The sequence below is a fragment of the Rhinoraja longicauda genome, chromosome 14, assembly GCF_053455715.1.
Source record: "Rhinoraja longicauda isolate Sanriku21f chromosome 14, sRhiLon1.1, whole genome shotgun sequence".
NCBI classification, from domain to species: Eukaryota; Metazoa; Chordata; class Chondrichthyes; order Rajiformes; family Arhynchobatidae; genus Rhinoraja; species Rhinoraja longicauda.
Genome location: NC_135966.1, coordinates 10,899,651 through 10,924,932, shown reverse-complemented (window position 1 = coordinate 10,924,932; position 25,282 = coordinate 10,899,651). Strand labels below are relative to the sequence as shown.

Here is a 25,282-nt window from a genome sequence, read left to right as displayed (position 1 = left end):
TACAGCTCCAGCAACAAAGGGAAGTATGTCAAAAAGTTACACAACAGGTCGCTTTCTGTAAGCTCCCACACATGTCCCACAAGCACATCCCTATTGAATGTTGTGATAGCTTCACTCTCCAGAAACATTTCACCTACAGAAATGCCATTTTGTTACTTAATGCACATTTATTACCACTGGGCTGGCCATATCCAGACAAAGGAAAACTGAAACCTTTTTTTATTATCATCAATTATCTGAGGAAATCAGACCTGCTTACTCAAAAATAAGCACATTCACAGTCAACCATCCTTTCGTAATTTGCTTCTACCGGTGCAGTTCTGAACGGGATCTTTTGCTCACTATTTAACATTAAATCCCAAAGGCATTTGGTGGAGTATAATATTATCAGTTTTATCTTGGGCAGATCAATTGCCAATTCAAGATTTCTTCCCTCACAGTTTAAAACAATTTTATTTCTTTTAAATCTTTTAAAAAATATATAAATGATAGATCCCAATCAAAATGGTACTTGGAGGAGTAAATTACAAAAGGAAGCTGAAAATTTTGTTATATTTTAAATATATATATTTGCACAGATTGCCAGTAAAAGTACTTTAACAAGGTAGGCTGGATAATGCATTCTGCACAGTTGTTATGACCGCTACTAACATGATTAAGGATCAACAGTATATAATTCTCCGAATATTTTTGGTCTCACGTTTGAAACCTCAGATAAACTTTAGGCTCACGTTGATTTGCCGCAGATTTTCCGATGGTACCACTGTTTGCAGTTGGTGAAGTATTTCTTGTTGGACCCTGCGACTTTCTGCATTGCGCACACATTGGGGCTGAGGGGGGAAAGAACACACATATTTTTCTTTTTAACCAGGGAAAGCGGAACAAGAGTAGCTCGGGAACGAGCTGAAGTATAATCCATCTGCCACACAGCCATTCAATCAATCTATTGTCTCAACTTAAGACTCACTCAAAACCTCGCATCAAATTCGTTTTTTTAAAACTTTCGAAAGCGGCAAAGTCATTTAGCCAAGGCAAGCTCAAGTAATGTGAGTTAAGCACTCACTACAAGGCATCAGGTTTCCAATAAACCTGGTTTTAAAGTTCAAAAACTTCAGGGAAAATTTCTGTTAAAATTGCTTTAAAAAGTTTCTCACCCATGCTGCCTGCCTCTGATCCTGCTGTGCTGCAATACTTGTTTGTAGGGGGATATCGCTCTGGTCAGGGTAATGCAAAAGAAAGCTAAGGCAAAACCAAAGAGAACAAGGTACTTCATTCTGACTGTTCCCCCAGCAAAAACTCAGACTGTCTGCTGAGCTAAGAGACTGCTTTTGCACAGTTGCGATTTATAGAGCCCTGGACTGCAGGGGCGGAGATGAGAATTAACATGCAGAATCTCACTGATGTAACTTGTGGGCAGGTCAGGACCCTGCTGGCCGGGGGAGTAACACGCAGAACTGTCATCTAAACTTTAAAGAACCCTCTCTCCTTATCCCTTGCTTACTTTGGAAGGATGTTTGCTTAATTTCGAGGCTTTAGAAACTGAAGCAAAAGAAATTCACTGAATTCAATTCACTGGGATTTAGAAGGATGAGAGGGAATCTTATAGAAACATACAAAATTATTACGGGATTGGACAGGCGAGATGCAGGAAAAATGTTCCCGATGTTGGGGGAGTCCAGAACCAGGGGTCACAGTTTAAGAATAAGGGGTAGGCCATTTAGGACTGAGATGAGGTAAAACCATTTCACCCAGAGAGTTGTGAATCTGTGAGATTCTCTGCCGCAGAAGGCAGTGGAGGCCAATTCACTGGATGTATTCAAGAGGGAGTTGGATATAGCTCTTAGGGCTAATGGAATCCAGGGAAAAGAAAGCAGGAACAGGTTACTGATTCTGGATGATCAGCCATGATTATATCGAATGGAGGTGCTGGCTCGAAGGGCCGAATGGCCTACTCCTGCACCTATTTTCTATGTTTCTCTGTTTCTAAAAGGAGGTCCACTCGATAGATTACATGTAGAATAACAAATTCCCGAGGAGTTAAAAAAATTGGGAAGAGCAGAATTGGTTTTGACATATATGAAGGTCATGTTGGGAGGTCATGTTGCAGTTATATGATACGTTGGTGAGGCTCCATTTAGAGTAATGTGTTCAGTTCTGGGCGCCATGTTATAGGAAAGTTGTTGTCAAGTTGGAAAGGGTGCAGAGAAGATTTACGAGCGTGCTGCCAGGACTCGAGGGTCTGAGCTATTGGGAGAGGTTAGAGCAGGAGGATGAGGGGTGGTCTTATAGAGGTGTATAAAATCATGAAAGGAATAGATCGGGAAGACACATAGAGTCTCGTGCCCAGAGTAGGAGAATTGAGAACCAGATGACATAGGTTTAAGTTGAAGGGGAAAAGATTTAATAGGAATCTGTGGGATCATTTCTCACACTAAAGATGGTGGGTGTATGGAACGAGCTGCTGAAGTAGGTACTTGAGGCAGGGATTATCGCAATGTTTAAGAAACACTTAGACAGACACATGGATAGGACAGGTTTAGGGGGATATGGGCCAAAAGCAGGCAGGTCAGACTACTATAGATGGGACATGTTGGTTGGCATGGGTAAGTTGGGCCGAAGGGCTTGTTTCCACGCTGTATGTTGGCCCACCACGTGTAAACTGACCAGTGAGCACCCATCCTTATTAATCCCATCTTCTTCACTTGGCCTGTGGCCTTCAATTGTTTATCTAGCTCCCTCATAAAAGCTGACAACAACTCTACTTCGTCTGAAGAAGGGTCTCGACCCGAAACGTCACCCATTCCTTCTCTCCCGAGATGCTGCCTGACCTGCTGAGTTACTCCAGCATTTTGTGAATAAATCGATTTGTACCAGCATCTGCAGTTATTTTCTTATACTACTTCCATCACCCTCTCCTTCAGAGCATTCTACGAACTGTTAATATTGTGGGGTAATATTGGCCAATGCATCATGTGTTGGTCTTATTGCAACTCTTTGGAGCACTTTGAACCCATTGGGTGGCTTACATCATCGCTATTGCTTGCACTAGATTTTCATTCAAGATTGGGCGACACGATGGCGCAGCAGTAGAGTTGCTGCCCTACAACGTTTGCAGCGCCAGAGACCCGGATTCGATCCCGACTACGGGTGCTCCCTCCACAGAGTTTGTACACTCTCCCCGTGACCGCGTAAGTATTCTCCGAGATCTTCGAATTCCGCCCACACTCCAAAGATATACAGGATTGTAGGTTAATTGACTTGGTATTAGTGTAAACTGTCCCCAGTGTGTGTAGGGTAGTTAATGTGCGAGATCACTAGTCAGTGCAGACTCGATGGGCCGAAGGGCGTTTCCACACTATATCTCTAAACTAAACTAAACTAAACTAAACTAAAACTAAATTAAACTCAATACTGGGTGAAAAATACTCTCCTCAGATCCTCTCTGAATCTCTTATCTTATTTTCTAAATCTCTGTCCTCTAGTTTTATTTCCCTTGATACTAAAAAAGTTGCCTGCAGTCTATACTTTGCACACACTTCATGATTTTAACTACATCAATTATGTCCCATCTTCACCTCCTAATGGCAATTTACTGAAGGCAATTAACCTACAAACTTGTACATCTTTGTGGTGTGAGAAGAAATCGATGCAACCAAAGAAAATCACACAGTGTGTGGCAAGGAACTGCAGATGCTGGTTTACATCGAAGATAGACACAAAATGCTGGAGTATCTCAGCGGGACGGGCAGCATCTCTGAATAGAAGGAATTGGTCTCGAAGGGTCTCGACATGAAACGTCACCCATTCCTTCTATCCAGAGATGCTGCCTGTCCTGCTGAGTAATACACACAGTCACAGGGAGAACATATAAACTCCGTACAGACAGCACCCGGAGTCAGGATCGAACCTGGGTCTCTGCAGCTATAAGGCAGCAACTCTACCGCTGCGCCACCATGCCGCCTAGTCTTGAATGGAAACCTAGCGCAAGCAATAGCGATGATGTAAGCTACCCAATGGGTTAAAAGTGCTACAATGAGTTGCAATAAGACCAACACTAGATGCATTGGACAATATTACCCAACAACAATCCTGTCCCAATCAACCGTACACAGTCCCGCTCAAAACAACCAGATGTCAGAACTAGGAAGATAGTGTCTTGAGGCCTGATTGTGTCTCTTCTTGCATAACAGAGGGATTGAAAGTAGAAAGGTTTAGTTTAGTTTAGTTTATTGTCACGTGTGCCAGGGTGCAGTGAAAAGCTTTTGTTTTTTCATTCTAACCAGTCAGCAAAAAAGACTATACATGATTACAAGCAACCCATCCACAGTGGATGGATACAGGATAAAGGGGATAACATTTAGTGCAAGATAAAGTCCGGAAAATCCGATTAAAGATAGCCCAAGGGTCTCCAGTGAGGTAGACGGAAACTCAGTACCACTCTCTAGTTGTTGTTGGGACGATTCAGTTGCCTGATAGGAACTGGGAAGAAACTGCCCCTCAATCTGGAGGTTTCAGAAAATATGAAATGGTAGGTTATTTAGCTCCTTAAACTTGTTCCACGAGTGCTGTATCTATTAAACTGACAAAGTCGTCTTCTCCAGCTTTTTTTTTTGGAGGGTCTCCAAAGCTTTCAAGTCTGATATGAGAGTTTCAGTGAGTCTGTTTGTGTTCTGACTACCCCGCGGTAGTAAGCACATGCCTACAGTGATATTCTTCACAGGATCTTGCAGTCATCTTCTCTTCATCCTTTCCTGACAGTCTCAGCCAACGTTGCCGCCCTGCAAATCACTTGCTGAGCTTTTCATTTTTCGCTTTGAGGTAACATCCGTTCTCTCAAAATGCTTTGAAATCTGTTTTGTCACGCAGTTCATGGACTGCACACACTTTCTCTGAAATGCCTCTGAACAGTCCCATTGATCTGAGATTGCCGGGTATCATCAAGGCAATGACTTGAGTCCTTCTACTCACAATGGCAGCAGACTCTGGATATCTTTGCTTCTGGGGACACTACGCCCTGATTTAACACACTGAAAAGTTTGCTCCTGTGCTCCGTAGATCTGGTTCTCAACTATATAATCTCTAACACGTCTGTAGACGCCATCCTCACGTCGCATGTCGGGAAAGATGCGGAATATTCCCCACTTGACTGAGAAAGTGGTGCACCAATAATGTTTAAGTAACTTGACGCCTTAAGAGGATAACTAACGCTGCATTGAGACTCAATACCATGAACATTTATCCAAATTTACAAGTCACCAGCAGAGGGATATACAGTGACCTTAAGTAATGGCACCCACAACTACTGGGTGGCACAGTGCGTAGTGGTAGAGTTGCTGCCTCACAGCGGCAAAGACCCGGGTTCGATCCTGACTACGGGTGCTTGTCTGTACTGAGTTTGTACGTTCTCCCCGTGAACTAGCGGGTCAGGCAGCGTCTGTGGAGGGAATGGAGTGTGCAGGAAGGAACTGCAAATGCTGGTTTAAACCGAAGATAGACATTAAAAGCTGGAGTAACTCAGCGGGACAGGCAGCATCTCTGGAGAGAAGGAATGGGTGACATTTCGGGTCGAGATCCTTCTTCGGACTGGTTTGGGGTAAAGGAAACGAGAGATATTTCTGATTGAGAATGATCAGCCATGATCACATTGAATGGCGGTGCTGGCTCGAAGGGCCGAATGGCGTACTCATGCACTTATTATCTATTGTCTATTGTCTATATAGGCAATGATGTAGAGAGATAAAGAACAATGAATAAAAGAGATGTAAAAAAGTAAAGGAAACAGGCAATTGTTAGCTGCTTGTTAGGTGAAAATGAGAAGATGGTGTGACTTGGGTGGGGGAGGGGTAGAAAGAGAGGGAATGTGGGGGCTACTAGACGGGCGTGGACCAATTGGGTCCAAATCTCTCCTGTGGGCCCGGCAGCCCTCTGTGCAATCCTCTCAATGGTGAGTAAGGTGGGCCTAAAATTGTTGCGCTGTCGTGTACTGTTTTGGCTGTATTTCGGAAACAAATCTATCCACAAACGCACAAACCCACAAATATTCAAGATGAGAGTTTTAGTAGTATATAGATTCTATAATGGAGTAGTTTATTTTCAGTTTAGACTTACATAGCGGAAACAGGCCCTTCGGCCTACCGGGTACGCAGCGACCAGCGATGGCCCCGTACACTAACGCTATCCTACAAACTAGGGACAATTTTTTAAAACATTTATACCAAGTCAATTAACCTACAAATCTGTACATCTTTGGAGTGTTGGAGGAAACGGAAGATCTCGAAGAAAACCCACGCAGGTCATGGGAAGAACATACAAACTCTGTACATACAGCACCCATAGTCAGGATCGAACCTGAGTCTCTTGGGGCTGTTAGACAGTAGCTTTACCGCTACGCCACCATGCCGCCCGTATGGATTGGGATCATAAAGGTTATAATCAGATGAACTATTGGCTTATTTAACGGCAGTGCAGAACTAAGGAGCTACGAGCCTACTCCTGTTCCTACCATGTGTCCATTATGTTTGTAAATTGGAATTCCGAGGTTTTTCTGTTCAAATGCATATGTACAGACATTACACCATGACCACAAATTCCAAGCCCATGTTTCTTGTGGTCAGCAAAGAAATAAATCTTCAGTAACAAGTTTATGCAAGAGTGTTCAAAGTCTAGAGGCATCTCAGCGTGCCAGTAAAAAGTCAGTCAGTATGATAAATTCGACTGCATCTAATTGAGCCCAACTGAGCAAAAGCAACAGAACCGAAAAGTTAACTTTCAAGATTGTATCTTAGAATAAGGAATGGGGTATTGTGTGTGACTGGACTAAAGGGGAGAGAAGGATTTGCCAACAAATAGCTGGAGTCCAGGAATTGAGCAGCTAAATATTTGGCTTAAATCCCATTAGTAAATTGAGTGTTAGAAAAGTACAATGTACGTCTGCCATCTCTCAATAACTCAAACGCAGGGATAGAAATTCAACCATAAAATCTCGGCCATTTATGCTAAATGTGCATCAGAGCAGCACTTCCAAAATTTCATTTTGTTAACTTCATTGGGAGCACCACATCTGAAATTTCCACCACGAGTCACATACAAAGGTTGTCTATCTTCGGTTCAAACCAGCATTTGCAGTTCCTTCCTGCACATTGATCATTTTAAATGTCTGCACATTCTTTAAACTTTGGGGTGGCACGGGTGGCAAGGTGGCGCAACGGTAGAGTTGCTGCCTTACAACACCAGAGACCCAGGTTCGATCCTGACTACGGGTGCTGTCTGTACAGAGTTTATACGTTCTCCCCTGACCTGCGTGCGTTTTCTCCAGGTGCTCTCGTTTGCTCTCACGCTCCAAAAACGGGCAGGTTTGTAGGTTAATTGGCTTGGTAAAATTGTAAATTGGCCCCAATGTGTAAGATAATGTTAGTGTGCGGGGATCGCTGGTCGGCGTGGACTCAGCGGGCCAAAGGGCCCGTATCCCTAAACTAAACTAAACTAAACTTTAAAATGCATTGGTATGCCTTCGTTGTTGAGTGAATTCAGGAACACTGTACATCATAGTAATGAGAATAGCTTCACAATATGGATCAAAGTTATTCAAGAATGCGATTCACCAGCAATTCATTTGGCCAATTAGGGATGAGCAATAGATACTGGGCTTGTTAGCGATGCATCTACTCTTTGCATGAAAACAACAAAATCTGTCAGAGTGGGTGATTTGATTTAGTTTAGTTTAGTTTAGCTTAGTTTAGTTTTGAGATACAGCACAAAAACAGGCCCACCTTTGGCCCACCGAGTCCGCGCCAACCAGCAATTCCCGCACACTAACACTATCCTACACGCACCAGGGAAAATTTACAATTTTACCAAACCATTTAGCCTACAAACCTGTGGGCTCACCTGGAGAGAGCCCACACAGGTCACGGGGAGAATGTACAAACTCTGCACAGACTACACCCGTAGTCAGGATCGAACCCGGGTCTCTGGCGCTGTCAGGCAGCAACTCTACCGTTGCACCACAGTGCCGCCCTTCCGTTCATGCGCTGACAGACTCTATCCAATTCATTTTTTTCCTTGAAAGACAAGCTGACAATGAGGTATGAGGGCATTTGGGACATTGAAGTTCATAACGTCATGGAAATCGATTTAGACCTGCCGCACAATCCTCTTCATAGTCTTCTTAAAATCTTTGCTTGATGAAATCTCCATACCCTGTTGCACTCGGATAATTCTCTTTGCAGCATTTCTGTCCGCTCATTCGTTGAACCAATTGGATATTTTGTGGGACTTTGCGAAACACAGGGCTGCGTTCACAATGCTGGATTTTATTTTACCTCCATTTCTGCTTAGCACTCCAGTAATGCACTGGAGTACATGCTCAGGATAAGTTCATAAGTTCTAGGAGCCGAATTAGGCCATTCGGCCCATCAAGTCTACTCTGCCATTCAATCGTGGCTGATCTATCTTTCCCTCTCAACCGCATTCTCCTGCCTTCTTCCTGTAACCCCTGACACCCATACTAATCAAGAATCTATCAATCTCCACCTTAAAAACTCATCTTTTGACTTGGCCTCCACAGCTGTCTGTGGCAACGAATTCCACTGAATCACCACCCTATTAGTAAATAAATTCCTCCTCATCTCCCTTCTAAAAGGACGTCATTTTATTTTGAGGCTATGTCTCTGGTCCTTGACTCTCCCACTAGCGGAAACATTCCCTCCACATCCACTCTATCCAGGTCTTTCACTATCGGTATGTTTCAATGAGGTCCCCCCTCATCCTTCTAAACTCCAGCGAGTACAGGCCCAGTGCCGTCAAACACTCATTGTACGTTAACTCAATCATTCCTGGGATCATTCTTGTAAACCTCCTCTGGACCCTCTCCAGAGCCAGCACATCCTTCCTCAGATATGGGGCCCAAAGTCCCTTTAGGGCAGTGAATTTTCCAACTGTTTTGTACAGAGTGAGGTGTGCAAAGTTTACAAAAGATGGGCACTCATTTGAATGAGTTATTTGTTAAACTCCTTTTCACGAGCAGAGAATGTGGGTCCTGCCCAGGAAAACTATTAAATAATATGGCTACACTTAATGGCTGGAAGTCTTCTAAATGTCATATTAGGGTGTAATGGTTCCAAGATGTTTTCAAAGAGGAATGTCATTCTCTGCAACACACAAGCATACCTTGGATCGGGCTTTATCTTGCACTAAACATTATTCATGTTATTCTCTTTATCGTGTATCTGTGCACTGTAGATGACTCGATTGTAATCATGTATGGTCTTTCCGCTGACTGGTTAGCACGCAACAAAAGCTTTTCACTGTACCTCAATACACGTGACAATCAACTAAACTAAACCAAAACGATATAAAGTGTACAAAGAGTGTAAAAATGAACTGTAGATACTGGTTTACACCAAAGATAGACATAAAATGCTGGAATAACTCAGCGGGTCAGGCAGCATCCCCGGAGAAAAGGAATAGGTGGCAGCATCTCTGGAGAATATGAAGAGGGCCTTCTCTCCAGAGATGCTGCCTGACCCGCTGAGTAACTTCAGCATTTTGTGTCTATCTAAGGTGTACAAAGAGTTTCGCCACCACTACACAAGCTGTGTGGCAGACCAAGACTGCAAGAAAATCTTCTTCTTGTTTGCCACATGTTATCAAGACAATGATTCATCTTCAGCTGTGGTGATTTTGCTTTTCCCACTGCTGGCCAACTCTAAATGAGCTTCAGTCACATTCGAAGTGTGGGTGGCTGCAAAGTAAAGTAAGCCCATCCATCACATTTATCTTCCGTCCATACACAAATCCCACTGAGTGGGAGACAGCTGGCAACTCTGACCCACAGCTGTTTTCTAGAACACAAGTTATACAAGATAAAAGGTTTCTTCTCCACGTACGAAAAGGAAGCTTTTTCCTTTAGTTGGGCCCTGCTAACAAATAGATAAATAGGAAACTGTGCTCTCACTTAGTTCGATAGACCTTGAATGTGTGCGATGATGTAAACTGGATGTTGTTAAGTTTTAGTTTTAGTTCTAGAGATACAGCGCGGAAACAGGCCCTTTGCCCCCCCCCCCCCCCCCCCAAGTCTGCTCTGAGCAGCGATCCCCACACATTAACACTATCCTACACACGCTGGGGACATTTTGCACTTATACCAAGCCAATTTACCTACAAACCTGTACGTCTTTGGAGTGTGGGAGGAAGCCGAAGATCTCGGAGAAAACCCACGCAGCAAAGGGGAGAACGTGCAAACTCCGTACAGACAGCACCCGTAGCCGGGATTGAACCCGGGTCTCCAGCACTGCAAGCGCTGTAAGACAGCAACTCTACCGCTGTGCCACCTTGCCGCCATTATGGAGTCATGCCAAAACAAGATGCCCCATCTAATCAAACCCCATGTGCCCGTGTTTGGCCTTTATCCCTCTAAACTTTGGACTTTAGACTTTAGAGATACAGCGCGGAAGCAGGCACTTCAGCCCACCGAGTCCGTGCCGACCAGAGATCACCCCACACACTAGCACTATCCTACACACACTAGGGACAATTTACAATTTTTACCAAAGCCAATTAACCTACAAACCTGTATGTCTTTGGAGTGTGAGAGAAAACCCTCGCGGTCACAGGAAGAACGTACAAACTCGTACAGACAGCACCTATAATCAGGATCGTACCCGGGTCTCTTGGCAATAAACTAAACTCAGCTCAATTTCAGTAGGTGTATGAACTTCTCGAGAAGCCCTGTCCCCAAAACTGGTCTTTAATTCTCAATCTATAATTCTCTGTATTTCCAGATTTCGTTAATATATATCGTATATATATCGTCGAAGGTTATAACTGATTCAAGGCGATGTTATCACTGATATAAAATTTTAAAACCTGTCTCAACTGCTTGTCAAACTCAAAGAAATAAAAACTCAGTGAAGAGCAGTGTCATAGCTTCCTCTGAAAGATTATTGCTAATGCTCTCATGCTGTCTTATGCTGTATAATCTGTGTAAAAGTGACTGAATGTTTTCATATTTGGTTTTACTTCTACAAATTATATTTGACATTAGGGCAATCTCGTGCAACGATTCTTTCTAATGTGTGGCTATACATTCTTTACGTTTTATTATGAGAATTCCTCAAAGAGAATTGTAGATTCAACATTGGATATTTTAAACCATTAAAACCCTTTTACAAATTTGTTCAATACCCAGTAACTCTCTGATGTGGACACAGAGTGCTGGAGTAACTCAGCGGGTCAGGCAGCATCACTAGAGAAAAGGAAAAGGCGACGTTTCCGGCCGACATCCTTCTTCAGACCCGAAAACAACTCGAAATTTCTTTCGAGTCGAAATGCCACCTTAGTTTTGTATTGTTTAGAGATACAGCTTGGAAACATGCCCTACAGTCCATCGGCTCTGCGCCGACCAGCAATCCTCATACACCAGCAGTATCCTGCCAACACCAGCAAGAATTTTTATGTTTTTACTGAAGCCGATTAGCCTACAAACCCGTACGTCTTTGGAGTGTCGGAGGAAAACGGAGCACCCAGAGAAAACCCACGGGAGAAGGTACAAACTCCGTGCAGGCAGTAGCCTTAGTCAGGATCGAACCCCGGTCTCTGTTGCAGTTCAATTTTGGGTTTTTTCCGCAAAAAAAATAGGCTAAGAGCGAAGGCTAAGGGGCACATACTGTGAACTTTATGAAATCAGAATAAGACATCTAAGAACAGCCAAGAGAAATTGTTGGGCTGTTAATAAGGTTCGCCATTGAGAAACCAGATGATAATTCCAACTCCAAAGGGATTTCATTCTGGGAGAGCCAGTTTTAGGTCAACAAATTTCCAGTTCACCAACTTCCACAGATGTGCCGCAGAAAGCATTTTACCGGGATGCATCACAGCATGGTTTGGGAACATCTCCGTCCAAGATCACAACAAATTGCAGAGAGTTTAGTTTAGTTTAGTTTAGTTTAGATAATTGCAGAGAGTTGTGGAAGCAGTGAAGCGGTAGATTTGCCGCCTTACGGCGCTCGCAGCGCCGGACACCCGGGTTCAATCCTGACCGTGGGTGCTTTCTGTATGAAGTTTGTATGTCCTCCCAGTGATTGCATGGGTTTTCTTACAGATCTTCGGTTTCCTCCAAAAACGTACAGGTTTGTAGGTTAATTGGCTTGGTATAAGTGTAAGTTATCTCTAGTGTGTGTAGGATAGTGTTAATGTGAAAGGATCGCTGGTCAGCGCACAAGTCAACCTCCCGTCCATTGACTCCATCTACACCACGCTGCCTCGGCAAGGCCAACAAGCATAATGAAAGACAATTCTCATCCCCGTCACTCCCTCTTCTCCCCTTCCCCATTGGGCAAGAGGTGCAGAAGTGTAAGAGAGCACAGATTCAGGGACAGTTTTTCCCAGCTGAACCATCCTAGAAAGTGGTCCTGAGCTTCCATCTACCTCATTGGAGACCCTCAAACTATCTTGCACTAAATACTATTCCCTTTATCTGTGCACTGTGGGTGACACGATTGTAATCTTGTATAGTCTTTCCGTTGGCTGGATAGCATGCAACACGTGACACTAAACAAAACAAAATTAAACTAAACTAAACTAAATTAAAGTAGGTTATCCTTAACCACAGTCCTCCTGTCACTCTCTCCTTCCAATCCACCCCTTATCCTTCCATTTTCTGTTCACTTTTCCATGTATGTTCTTCCCGTGACCTGTGTGGGTTTTCTCCGAGATCTTCGGTTTCCTCCCACACTCCAAAGACGAACAGGTTTGTAGGTTAATCATTTCAGTATAATTATAATCAGCCCCTAGTGTGTGCAGGATAGTATTAGTGTAGGATAGTAATAGTGTGCGGGAATCGCTGGTCTGCGCGGACTTGGTGGGTTGAAGGGCCTGTTTCCGCTGTAGCACCAGGAGCTGTCTCTAAATTACAGTAAACTAAACTCCTTGCAACCTCCCATGATCCCTTTTCACCTCTCTCCTCATCCTGATTTCCTCTGCGCTACATCTACATCACTCACGTGATCTGCACCCCCATCTGGTTTCATCTGATCTAAGCCGGTGATCTACAAAGGTTTACGTTTGCTTTCCTTGGTTTTGTACCTCGTGATTGTATTTCTAAAAAGGATCTCACATTTTATCTTTTAAGAGCTTTATTTCCTGCTTTGCCACATTGAAAGAAAGTGATGGATGTGAACGTTAGATTCTAAAGATCAAGTGATTTTTTAACAAGCCTCCAATGGCAAACAAAATTAATAACTCCTTTTTAACTGATGTCCGATATGCGTATTGTACTGATGATCAATATATGATTCATAGAATTGATAAATACTAGCCAGCTGATATAGTGTATTTGGACTTTCAGAGGCTTTCACTAAGATGCCACGTAAGAGTTTATTAAAACAAATTATTGGAAATAAATTAGAGGCCGTACATGGAGTATTGTGTTCATTGTTGGTCACCCTACTATAGAAAAAAATCCATGAAGCCGGAAAGAGCTCACAAACGATTTACGAGAAGACTTGAGCTACATGGACATGTTGGACAGGCTAGAACTTTCAAGTCAAGTCAAGTCAAGTTTATTTGTCACATACACATACAAGATGTGCAGTGAAATGAAAGGTCACCCACATTCCAGCAATAGAGCAATAAAAATAAGCAATTTCACACACAATCACAACACAAAACCAAAAAAAAAGAAACATCCATCACAGTGAGTCTCCTCCAGTCACCTCCTCACTGTGATGGAAGGCCACAATGTCTTTTCTCTTCCCCCTGCCGTCTTCTCCCGCGGTCAGGCTGTTGAAGTTGCCACGTTCCAGGCCGCACCGGACGGTGAAAGGTCCGCAGCGGGCCGACCCAAGCCCCGCGATCCGGGGCGGGCGAAGACGCTGCCGCTGCACGTCGGGGCGGTCGTGGCTCCCGACATTGAAGCCCCTACCGGGCAGAGAAAATTCCGTGGCCTATTTCAGGCCACGCGGAATGGTGGAAGGTCCGCGGCGGGCTATTGAGGGCGTGCAGCATAGATTTACTAGGTTAATTCCAGGAATGGCGGGACTGCCATATGTTGAAAGACTGGAGCGACTAGGTTTTGTATACACTGGAATTTAGAAGGATGAGAGGGGATCTTATCGAAACGTATAAGATTATTAAGGGGTTGGACACGTTAGAGGCAGGAAACATGTTCCCAATGTTGGGGGAGTCCAGAACCAGGGGCCACAGTTTAAGAATAAGGGGTAGGCCATTTAGAACAGAGATGAGGAAAAACTTTTTTAGTCAGAGAGTTGTGAATCTGTGGAATTCTCTGCCTCAGAGGGCAGTGGAGGCCAATTCTCTGAATACATTCAAGAGAGAGCTAGATAGAGCTCTTAAGGATAGCGGAGTCAGGGGATATGGGGAGAAAGCAGGAACGGGGTACTGAATGAGAATGATCATCCATGATCACATTGAATGGCGGTGCTGGCTCGAAGGGCCGAATGGCCTACTCCTGCACCTATTGTCTATTGTCTATTGTCTATTGACCCAAGCCCCGCGATCCGGAGCAGGCGGTCTATAAAATCATGAGGGGGATAGGTAGGAATGAATGGTCTTTTATCCAGAGTAGGGGAATTAAGAACCGGAGGACATAGGTTTAAAGTGAGAGGGGAAAGATTTAATGGAAACCCAAGGGCGATTATTTTCATACAGAGGGTGATGGGTGTATGGAACGAGCTGCAGGAGGAAGTCGTTGAGGGATGTGTAATAACAACATTTAAAAGAAACGTGGACAGGAACGCGGAAAGGGATATGTGGCACGTGCTGGCAAATGGGAATAGCTTAGATGGGGCATTTAAGTCAGCATGAACAAGTTGGACCAAAGGGCCATGTTTCCATGCTGTACGATTCAATCAACTGAAGAGGATTGAAGATCAGTAAATGAACAGAAAACACATAACCACCACCAACACCATCATCAAGTTCGCGGATGACACGACTGTGGTTGGACTCATCTCAGAAGGAGATGAGACAGCCTATAGGGATGAAATCCAAAGGCTGGCAGCATGGTGTTCAGTGAACAATCTGGTCCTGAACTCCTCCAAAACAAAGGAACTTATAATTGACTTTAGAAAAACCAGTGTAGATTACGACCCACTCTACATCAATGGGGTCTGTGTGGAAAGGGTACCAGCTTTCAGGTTCCTGGGTACGCACATCGCAGAGGATCTTACCTGGTCTACCAACACCATCACCACAGTAAAGAAGGCACAGCAGAGACTCCACTTCCTGAGGATCCTCAGGAAAACCAACCTGCAGGAGAAGCTCATGTTGTCCTTCTATCGCTGCTCCATCGAGAGTGTGCTGGCATACTGTATAACCACATGGTATGCCAGCTGCTCAGAAAAGGACAGGAAGGCCCTTCAGAGGGTCATCACGACGGCCCATAAGATCATCGGCTGCTCACTGCCCTCCCTGGAGCACCTGTTCAGCCTACGCTGCCTCAGTAGAGCAGGCAAAATAATAAAAGATCCATCCCACCCCGGCCACCGTCTGTTTGTTCATCTGCCCTCTGGTCGACGTTTCAGGTCGATCAAATCCCGAACAAACAGACTTAAGAACAGTTTTTACCCCAGGGCCATACGAGAACTGAACACTACCTTTGCACTAGGCAACACCGTTAAAAAATCTTGTACTTAATATAATTGTATTTAATTGTATTTATGTATTTATTTGTTTTTGCATTTATTGCATATATGTTTGTACGCACCGTCAGGATTGGCTATTTTTTAATTTCGTTGTACTCGTTGCAATGACAATAAATGAATATTATTATTATTATTATTATTAAATGGAACATTTTCAAATTGGACAGCTGTGATTTTTGATTTGGTGCTGGTTATGAGGCATTAACTGTATGTAATTTGTACCAGGTATTTGAATGAAGGTTCATAACACACATGCAATTTTCTGAATATATGGGTTTGTCATGTAGAATTTTAGAATCATTCAGGGTGGAAATGGGCCCATCGGCCCAACTTGCCCACACCGGCCAACATGTCCCATCTACACGACATCCATCCGCCTGCATCGGCCCATAACCGTCTAAACCTGTCCGATCCATGTACCTGTCTAAATGTTTCTTTAACGTTGCGATAGTGCCTACATCAGCTATCAGCTATCAGCTCGTTCCCTACACCCACCACCCTTTGTGTAAAAAGGTTGCCCCTCAAGTTCCTATTAAACCTGTTCCCCCTCACCTTAAATCTATGTCCTCTGGTTCTCGATTCCCCTACATTAGTTTTAGTTTAGTTTAGTTTAGAGATACAGCACGGAAACAGGTCCTTTGGCCCACAGAGACCGTGTCGACCAACAATCATCCATACACTAGCACTTCTACATACTAAAGATAATTGACAATCTTTACCACAGCCAATTAACTACAAACCTACTCTGGGCATGAGACTCTGTGCGTTTACCTGATCTATTCCTCTCACAATTTTGTACTCCTCTATAAAGATCACCCTTTGTCTTCCTGTGCAAAAGGAATGGAATCCTAGAATCCTATGAGAGTTTAAAAAAAATTGTGACCTCTTACAGGCTAACCAGTTATGATGTTACCTTGGCTGGAGACATAGGGGGTCAGTCATACTAGACAGAGATCGTTGGGCAGCACGGTGGCACAGCGGTAGAGTTGCTGCCTTACTGTGCCAGAGACCCAGGTTCAATCCTGACTACGGGTGCTGTCTGTATATTGTTTGTACTTTCTCCCCGTGACCTGTGTGGGTTTTCTCCGGGTGCTCCGGTTTCTGCTCACACTCCAAAGAAGTACTGGTTTGTAGGTTAATTGGCAGGTGTAAATTGTACGTTGTTGCTGGTGTGCAGAATAGTGCTAGTGTATGAGGTGGTCGCCGGTCAGAGTGGACCTGGTGGGCCGAAGGGCCTGTGTCTGCACTGCATCTCTAAAGTCTAAATTAGGACAAATTGTAACATTACAGTGGTGCCTTAAGTATGCTTTACCCAAGAGGATTGTGGACATTTAGTCACTGAGTAGATTCAAGGAGGAGATCAATAGCTTTTTATGTTAAGGGAATTAAGGCATATAGAGTAAGTGTAGAAAATGGCAATGATGATTATACTGAATAGTGGAACAGGCTAATGAGTTGAAAACCCTCCTATCATATCATCATATCATATATATACAGCCGGAAACAGGCCTTTTCGGCCCACCAAGTCCGTGCCGCCCAGCGATCCCCGTACATTAACACTATCCTACACCCACTAGGGACAATTTTTTACATTTACCCAGCCAATTAACCTACATACCTGTACATCTTTGGAGTGTGGGAGGAAACCGAAGATCTCGAAGAAAACCCACGCAGGTCACGGGGAGAATGTACAAACTCCTTACAGTGCAGCACCCGTAGTCAGGATCGAACCTGAGTCTCCGGCGCTGCATTCGCTGTAAAGCAGCAACTCTACCGCTGCGCTACCGTGCCGCCCTGCACGTGCCATCCTACTGCATCTATTTCTTCAGTTCTTGTGTTCTTGCCTTTTTACAATCAATGATTAATAATGTTAACTTTTATTTAGTTTTATTTCATGTTGATGCATGCCAAATGGTTAAAAATAACATGCCAGTATCTAAGACAAACAGTTACAGTGTGGGTTTTCATATTGTCTGAAGATTTGGCAACAATGTGTTGCTAGGAGGTCATAAATGCGTCTTCGAATTCTGACTCTGAGTGTAATTGATGAGGTAAAGTAGCTGAAGCTCTTTGGGATTTGCTAAAGCCACATAATCAGAAGGTACATCAGTCCAATGTACAGAGACGCTGAAGGAATACTAACTAGTCAGTTTGCTAGACTAAACATCCTCAAACTCTTCACGATTATATCAAGAGCAAATGTTATTTGATTTTTTATGCAATATGTTACATGATATACTACATGCGTCAGAATGATCCAAACTGAAGAGAGGAATAATGGATAATCCATGTTCCAGGTAATAACATTTCTCCTTTTCAATGTAAACTCATGGATCTATTTATTTCCAGCTTCTGCCCTTTCCTTCCTGCGGTGTTAAGGATCTATTTCCAAGCCTCTTTTAGTTTAGTTTAGTTTAGAGATACAGTGCAGAAACAGGCTCTTCGGCCCATCGAGTCTGTGCCAACCAGCGATCGCCATACACTAGCACTAGCCTACACACTAGGGACAATTTACAATTTACAATTTTCCTGGTTTTGACATCCTCTAAGTGGTCTGTTGGGTATTTTTAACTGTTTCATATTATCAGCAGCATCATTAAATCAGTAGAAATTTGACAAGGTGAAAATTGAATTAGAATCAAAAGTCACTTTCTACTTTAAAGAAAAAAATTGAACAATGAATAAAAGGTTGACCTCCCAGTGTATTGCATATTGAAGTGCAATCTATAACAGCACTCTAATGTTTATTAAAATATGACGCTCATTTCATATGAGATATTTTATATACATTGACATCACCCAGAGCTTTTCAATAGAACCAGTGAAAATAATTTTTCCCCAGAGTTCGTTTCTCGAAAGCAGATCCTGTTATTTGACAATATCCTCACTTTCCTTGAATAAGAACATAGAATGGTATGGTACAGGAACAGGCCCTTCGGCCCACAATGTTCATGCCGAATATGATGCAAAGTTAAACTAATCTCCTGTGCCTGCATATGATCCATAACCCTCCATTCCCTGCATATCCATGTGCCTATCCACATCCCAAGGGCGTGCAGGTTTGTAGGTTAATTTTCCCCTGTAAATTGTCCCAAGTGTGTTGGGAGTGGATGAGAAAGTGGGATAAATAAAACTAATGTGTACTAGTGCGGATGGTCGGTGTGGATTGTAAGCCAAAGCGCCTGTTTTCATGCTGTATCTTACAATCTAGCAATTAACCCTTGACATTCCATGACATTACCATCACTGAATCCCACATTGTCAATCTTCTGGGGGTTATAATTGACCAGAAACTGAACTGGATTTATCTCCACTATGTGGCTACAAGAGATCCCACTGCATCTGCTTAGTTTTTGTTTAGAGATACAGCGCGGAAACAGGCCCTTCGGCCCACCGAGTCCGCACCGACCAGCGATCACCTTGTACATTAACACTATCCGACACACACTAGGAACAATTTACATTTGTACCAAGCCAATAAACCTACAAACCTGGGAACCTTTGGAGTAAGGAGGGAACTGAAGATCTCGGAGAAAACCCACACATGCGGCCACAGGGAGAACATACAAACTCCGTACGGAGAGCACCCGTAGTCGGAATCGAACCGGGGTCTCCGGTGCTGTGGGTACTGTAAGGCAGCAACTCTACCACCGCCCACTGTGCGCAATGGCTATCAGAGACCGTTTGATCTCTAACTTCTACTCACAACTCCTGCTAACATATTGGAGGACTGAATGGTTCTTTTTGCCTGCTCACATCCCCATGACTATTATTCCTTTCGACATCTAGCTTGAAAAGTTAGGTTACATCATATTTGGAATACCATGCATAGTTCTGCTCTTCATACCCTAATAAGGATACAGAGTCAAAAAGATTCACAAGGACAGCACAGTCCTCGTGTAAAGTTGCTGTCTTACAGCGTCAGAGTCCCGGGTTTGAGCCTGACTACAAGTACTACGGAGTTTGTACGTTCTCCCCATGATCACGTGGTTTTCTTTGTATGCTCCGGTTTCCTCCCATATTCCAAAGACGTGTAGCTTTGTGGGTTATTTGGCCTCTATGAATTGCCCTTAGAGTGTAGAACAGAACTAGTGTGGATGGATGATTTTTGGTCGGTGTGGACTCGATGGGCTGAAGAGCCTGTTTCCACCCTGTATCTCTAAGAAAGAAGAGTGATTTTCGAATTGAGACCGTAAAACTACCAGGAAAAGTCTGAGCAGGCGAGAGTTGAAAGAATTCTATCGATTCCACAGACAAAACTCGGAGATAATTTGATCTGGTGGATGTAGAAAACGCATTGCTACAGCTAGGAAAGTCAAAGGAGAGACACTTGCATGGAGGATGGTAACAATGTGGAAGTGATAGAGGGGCATAACATTAAATTATTGAAGGGGAAACTAGATAAAAACATCAAGGAGAAAGGACTGGGAGGAGTTCTGATGGGATGAGATGAAGGAAATAGATTGAGTGGAACTTTGTTGATAATGGGATGAATGCTCTTTTGCTGTGCCATAAATTTTATGTAAATGTCAGTACCCTTTGGCTAATCCTCTTCACTGCTGCACTGGAACAGTGCTTCCCTTTTTCCCAGGAATTATAACCCAGTAAAGGGTAATTTTCTTGTCTCTTAATTGCCTTCTGTGGTTAAGAGGATTCTTGAAGGAATTTTCATTGGATTCATGGAGCTTGTTAACTTTCTATCTTTCATCCTCGATAAATTTGAGGTTATTCAGCGGAACGCATCCCCTCTCATTGCTCCCAATGACCTCATTTAAACTAAGGGTTTTTAAACTTCTTTAATCCCTTTATCCGTCACCTTTCCTACAATCCTTCAAGATCGCTCAACATCTCCAGTTCTCACCTCTTCTTTGTTTCGTTGCAAATACCGTCGTCAGCTCTAAGCTCTGAAATTCTCTTCCAAATCTTTACTGCTACATTACCACTCCACTTTTAAGATGCAGCTTTGAGCCTACTGTTTTTACCAAGTTTTTGATCACGCCATCAAAACATTTCATTTGTAGGTCAGCATCAAATCCTTTACCTCCCCCCTCAACTCCATCCAAGGACCCAAACAGTCTTTCCAGGTGAGACAGAGGTTCACCTGCACCTCCTCCAACCTCATCTATTGCATCCGCTGCTCTAGATGTCAACTTCTTTACATTGGCGAAAACAAACGCATGCTCGGCGATCGTTTCGCTTAACACCTTCGCTCAGTCCGCCTTAACCAACCTGATCTCCCAGTGGCTGAGCACTTCAACTCCCCCTCCCACTCCCAGTCTGACCTTTCTGTCATGGGCCTCCTCCAGTGCCATAGTGAGGCCCACCGGAAATTGGAGGAACAGCACCTCATATTCCGCTTGGGCAGCTTGCAGCCCAGCGGTATGAACATTGACTTCTCCAACTTTAGATAGTTCCTCTGTCCCTCTCTTCCCCTCCCCCTTCCCAGTTCTCCCACTGTCTTCCTGTCTCCACCTATATCCTTCCTTTGTCCCGCTCCCCTGACATCAGACTGAAGAAGGGTCTTGACCCAAAACGTCACCCATTCCTTCGCTCCTGAGATGCTGCCTGACCTGCTGAGTTACTCCAGCATTTTGTGATCAAATTCTATTTGGTAACTTTCACGTGAAGTACCCCACAGTGGCGCAGCGGTAGAGTTGCTGCCTTTCGGTGCTGGAGTCCTGGGTTCAATCTTGACTATGCTGAGGGTGCTGCCTGTATGGAGTTTGCACATTCTCCCTCTGACTGCTTGGGTTTCCTCCGGGTGCTCCGGTTTCTTCCCACATCCCAAAGACATGGAGGTTTGTAGTCAAATTGGATTCTGTAAATTGTCCTAGTGTGTAGGATAGAATTAGCGTATGGGCGATTGCTGGTCAGCGTGGACTCGATGGGCCAAACGGCCAGTTTCCACGCTGTATCTCTAAACTAAACTAAAAACTAAATATGCTTTGGAAGTAAACTCTTTGTTTGGTCATATTTATTTCAATAGAAGGAAAGTTTGGGGTCTGGTATCAAAACTTAGAATATAGAAAATAGAACAGTGCAACACAAAAATAGGCCCTTCTGCCTAGAGTGTGCCAAACACAATGCCAGGACCATCACTTATCTTCCTGCACATAACCCATATCCCTTCATTATCCACATAATCGTCTAGAAACATAGAAACATAGAAAATAGGTGCAGGAATAGGCCACTCGGCCCTTCGAGCCAGCACCGCCATTCAATATGATCATGGCTGATCATCCAGAATCAGTCCCCTGTTCCTGCTTTCTCCCCATATCCCGTGATTCTGTGAGCACTAAGAGCTATATCCAACTCTCTCTTGAAAACATCCAGTAAATTGGCCTTCTGTGGCTGAGAATTCCACAAATTCACGATTCCTATCCAAATATATGCCTATCCAAATGTCTTTTAAATGCCACCAAAGTATCTGCTTCAGTGATTATGCCGGGCAGTGTGTTCCAGGGTCTCATCAAGTGGACTCACAAACCACTCTATGGGACATTTTATAGCTGAAAAAAAAATTGTTATTCAGAAAGCACTGCAGATTCCTTGTCTTTTTTCATATCTATTTTGAATTAGTTTATTATTCCAATACATATTCATCAGTTGCTGATAAGTCCATCTACCAAAGTCATCTAAATTGCCTCAGTCATATCCTCTGACATATTTTGAACCTTTCAATGATTACATGAATAGAATAATATTTGCAACAATTTCTATGGATCTTGTGATTTTTTAAATGCAATGTTTTTTACAGCTAACTGCTGCGAACATTATCAGAAACTAGCTGGCCAAAATTAGTGCTGTTCAGGATGTCTGAATACATAATTATGCTGCTCCATGTTTCTCTGTTTATTAAGTCTTTTAAGCAAAGTGCAAGTTTGACAAATTGCAAATTCCGATTGTTTATTAGCCTGGCATTTCTTAAAAGGCAGTTTGCAAATTGCAATTAACATTAAAAATCAAACACGAGTCAGCTGTTTAAATGTTACTGTTAATGAAGCCAGTTCCATGTTCATTTTAATTAGTTTTTGCACTGTAAGTAAAATGGATCCTCATTCATTATTGAGGATCATGTGTTATGAGTGATAAGTAAAGTAGAATGCAGGCAATTAGTAATTAATGTGATGGAGAGACTTTATCCCCCTCTCTTTTTCTCCGCTTTTAATAATGCCTTACAGCGAATGCAGCGCCGGAGACTCAGGTTCGATCCTGACTACGGAGTTTGTATGTTCTCCCCGTGACCTGCGTGGGTTTTCTCCGAGATCTTCGGTTTCCTCCCACACTCCAAAGACGTACAGGTATGTAGGTTAATTCCCACCCCCGACATCAGTCTGAAGAAGGTCCCACCCTCGACATCAGTCTGAAGAAGGGTCTCGACCCGAAACGTCACCCATTCCTTCCCACCCCCGACATCAGTCTGAAGAAGGTCCCACCCCCGACATCAGTCTGAAGAAGGGTCTCGACCCGAAACGTCACCCATTCCTCCTCTCCCGAGATGCTGCCTGACCTGCTGAGTTACTCCAGCATTTTGTGAATAAATCAATTTGTACCAGCATCTGCAGTTCTTTTCTTATATATGTAGGTTAATTGACTGGGTAAATGTAAAAATTGTCCCTAGTGGGTGTAGGATAGTGTTAATGTGCGGGGATCGTTGGGCGGCGCGGACTCGGTGGGCCAAAGGGCCTGTTTCCGCGCTGTATCTCTAAAATCTAAAATCTAAAAAAAATGCTGACTTTAAGAAGACGGTGTATTCCTAAAAAGGCATGTTTCGTGATTTCTCCTTGTAAGGCTTTGTTTCAAAGCAGTAAAGCCCACGGATAGAGACAGTGGAGCAGAGACTGGAAGATACTCACAGCCTCTCCCGAATTCCCCTCAATACAATGACTTCCAGATGTCAGTTCTGTACTGTGTAAGTCACACAGCAACTTTTCATTACTGATAGATTGGTCCTGTCTCATTAAATGGTGGCTACCATGCCCCGGCAGAACAGAAAACCTTTTGTTTTACGGTGCAGCAAAAGACGGTGCTGGCTTCACAGAAACAGTTGAATTTAACCCTCATTCGTACAGAGAGCAAGTAAAAGCATTACTCAAACCCGCAAAATGCCATGGTAAAAGTTTAGGATGGAGGCTGGTCAGTTAGAAAGAGATACCTTAATTAGTTTGCGGCAGCATCCTAGTTTATAATTGAGGAATATCCTGGTTTGGGCTGCAACATTACTTTGGCTTAAGTTGCACGGATACTGTTGTTTTAGCTCTGGACTTTCTCTAGGTTCACACTGTGAAGTGCCCTAAGTTTATACTGCAAAGACACAGGAGTTCATTGAGGGGTGTGATTGCTTAAGCACTCAGGGAACTGTGTTGACAGACGGATGAGGTTTAAAAACTTCATGCAACAGGTCATAAAAAGGCCCTGTTAAAAGAAGCAAGGTTTTCGGATGCCAGACTTCTCCCGTCAGTTCTTCATAACAACTGTGTTTCCTGGCAACTCTCCCTTTGCTCATATCCAGTGAGCTACACACGTTGATAGGGTGCTCAATTCTCCTCTCTCCAAGCCTATGTCGATTGTCCTGTTCCTCCATAATGGTGGCAGCACATTACCTACAGACCTTGTGCTAGGTCTGGTGCTTGTTAAATCATTGGGTGGTCTGGCCCAGTCACAAGTGCAGCAATGTTGCCAGAATAAAGTGCGCAGAAGCAAGCAGCTGCAAATCTGCTTTCAACATTCCTCAATCAATAGCTTAGTTTATAGTTCAGAGATACAGAGCAGAAACGGGCCTTTGGCCCACCGAGTCCGTGTTGACCACCAATCCCCATACACTGTTGGGGGAGTCCAGAACAAGGGGCCACAATTTAAGAATAAGGGGTAGGCCATTTAGAACTGAGATGAGGAAAAACATTTTCAGTCAGAGAGTTGTGAATCTGTGGAATTCTCTGCCTCAGAAGGCTGTGGAGGCCAATTCTCTGAATGCATTCAAGACAGAGCTGGATAGACCTCTTAAGGATAGCGGAGTCAGGGGGTATGGGGAGAAGGCAGGAATGGGGTACTGATTGAGAATGATCAGCCATGATCACATTGAATGGCGGTGCTGGCTCGAAGGGCCGAATGGCCTCCTCCTGCACCTATTTTCTATTGTCTATTGTCTAGCACCAACCTGCACAATTTTAACAAAGGCAATTAACCTACAAACCTGTATGTCTTTGGAGTGTGGGAGGAAACTGGAGCACCCGGAGAAAACCCACGTGGTCAGAAGAAGGACGTACAAACTCCGTACAGAAAGCACCTGTAGTCAGGATTGAATCCAGGTCTTTGGGGCTGTAAGGCTGCAACTCTGCCGCTGCACCACCGTCCTGCCCCAAAGAATAGAACTAAAGAATAGACTGCAAGTGGAGGAGGGTGATGGGGGGAGGGGAGTGGGGCAACTTTAGTTTAATTGTGCTTACAGATACAGGACGGAAACAGGCCCTTCGGACCACCGCAGCCATGCCAACCAGCGATCCCCGCACACTTACACTATCCTACACACACGAGGGACGATTTACAATTATACCAAGCCAAACTTGTACACCTTTGGCGTGTGGGTGGAAATCGGAGATTCCGGAGAAAACCCACGCTGG

At 43.8% G+C, this 25,282-nt stretch overlaps 1 protein-coding gene across 1 annotated transcript in view; it reads right to left on the bottom strand.

Annotated features, from left to right (window-relative positions):
- The window catches only part of tgfbi (transforming growth factor, beta-induced), a 75,817-nt gene extending 74,516 nt beyond the window's left edge, over positions 1–1,301 (bottom strand). The window contains exons 1-2 of the mRNA XM_078411407.1: positions 1,155–1,301; positions 732–830 (exon numbers count right to left, since the gene is read on the bottom strand). Of these exons, the coding sequence (XP_078267533.1) occupies positions 732–830; positions 1,155–1,273 (218 nt within the window). The 5' untranslated portion in view covers positions 1,274–1,301. The remainder of the gene's footprint in view (positions 1–731; positions 831–1,154) is intronic.
- Between the last annotated feature and the right edge of the window lie 23,981 nt (positions 1,302–25,282).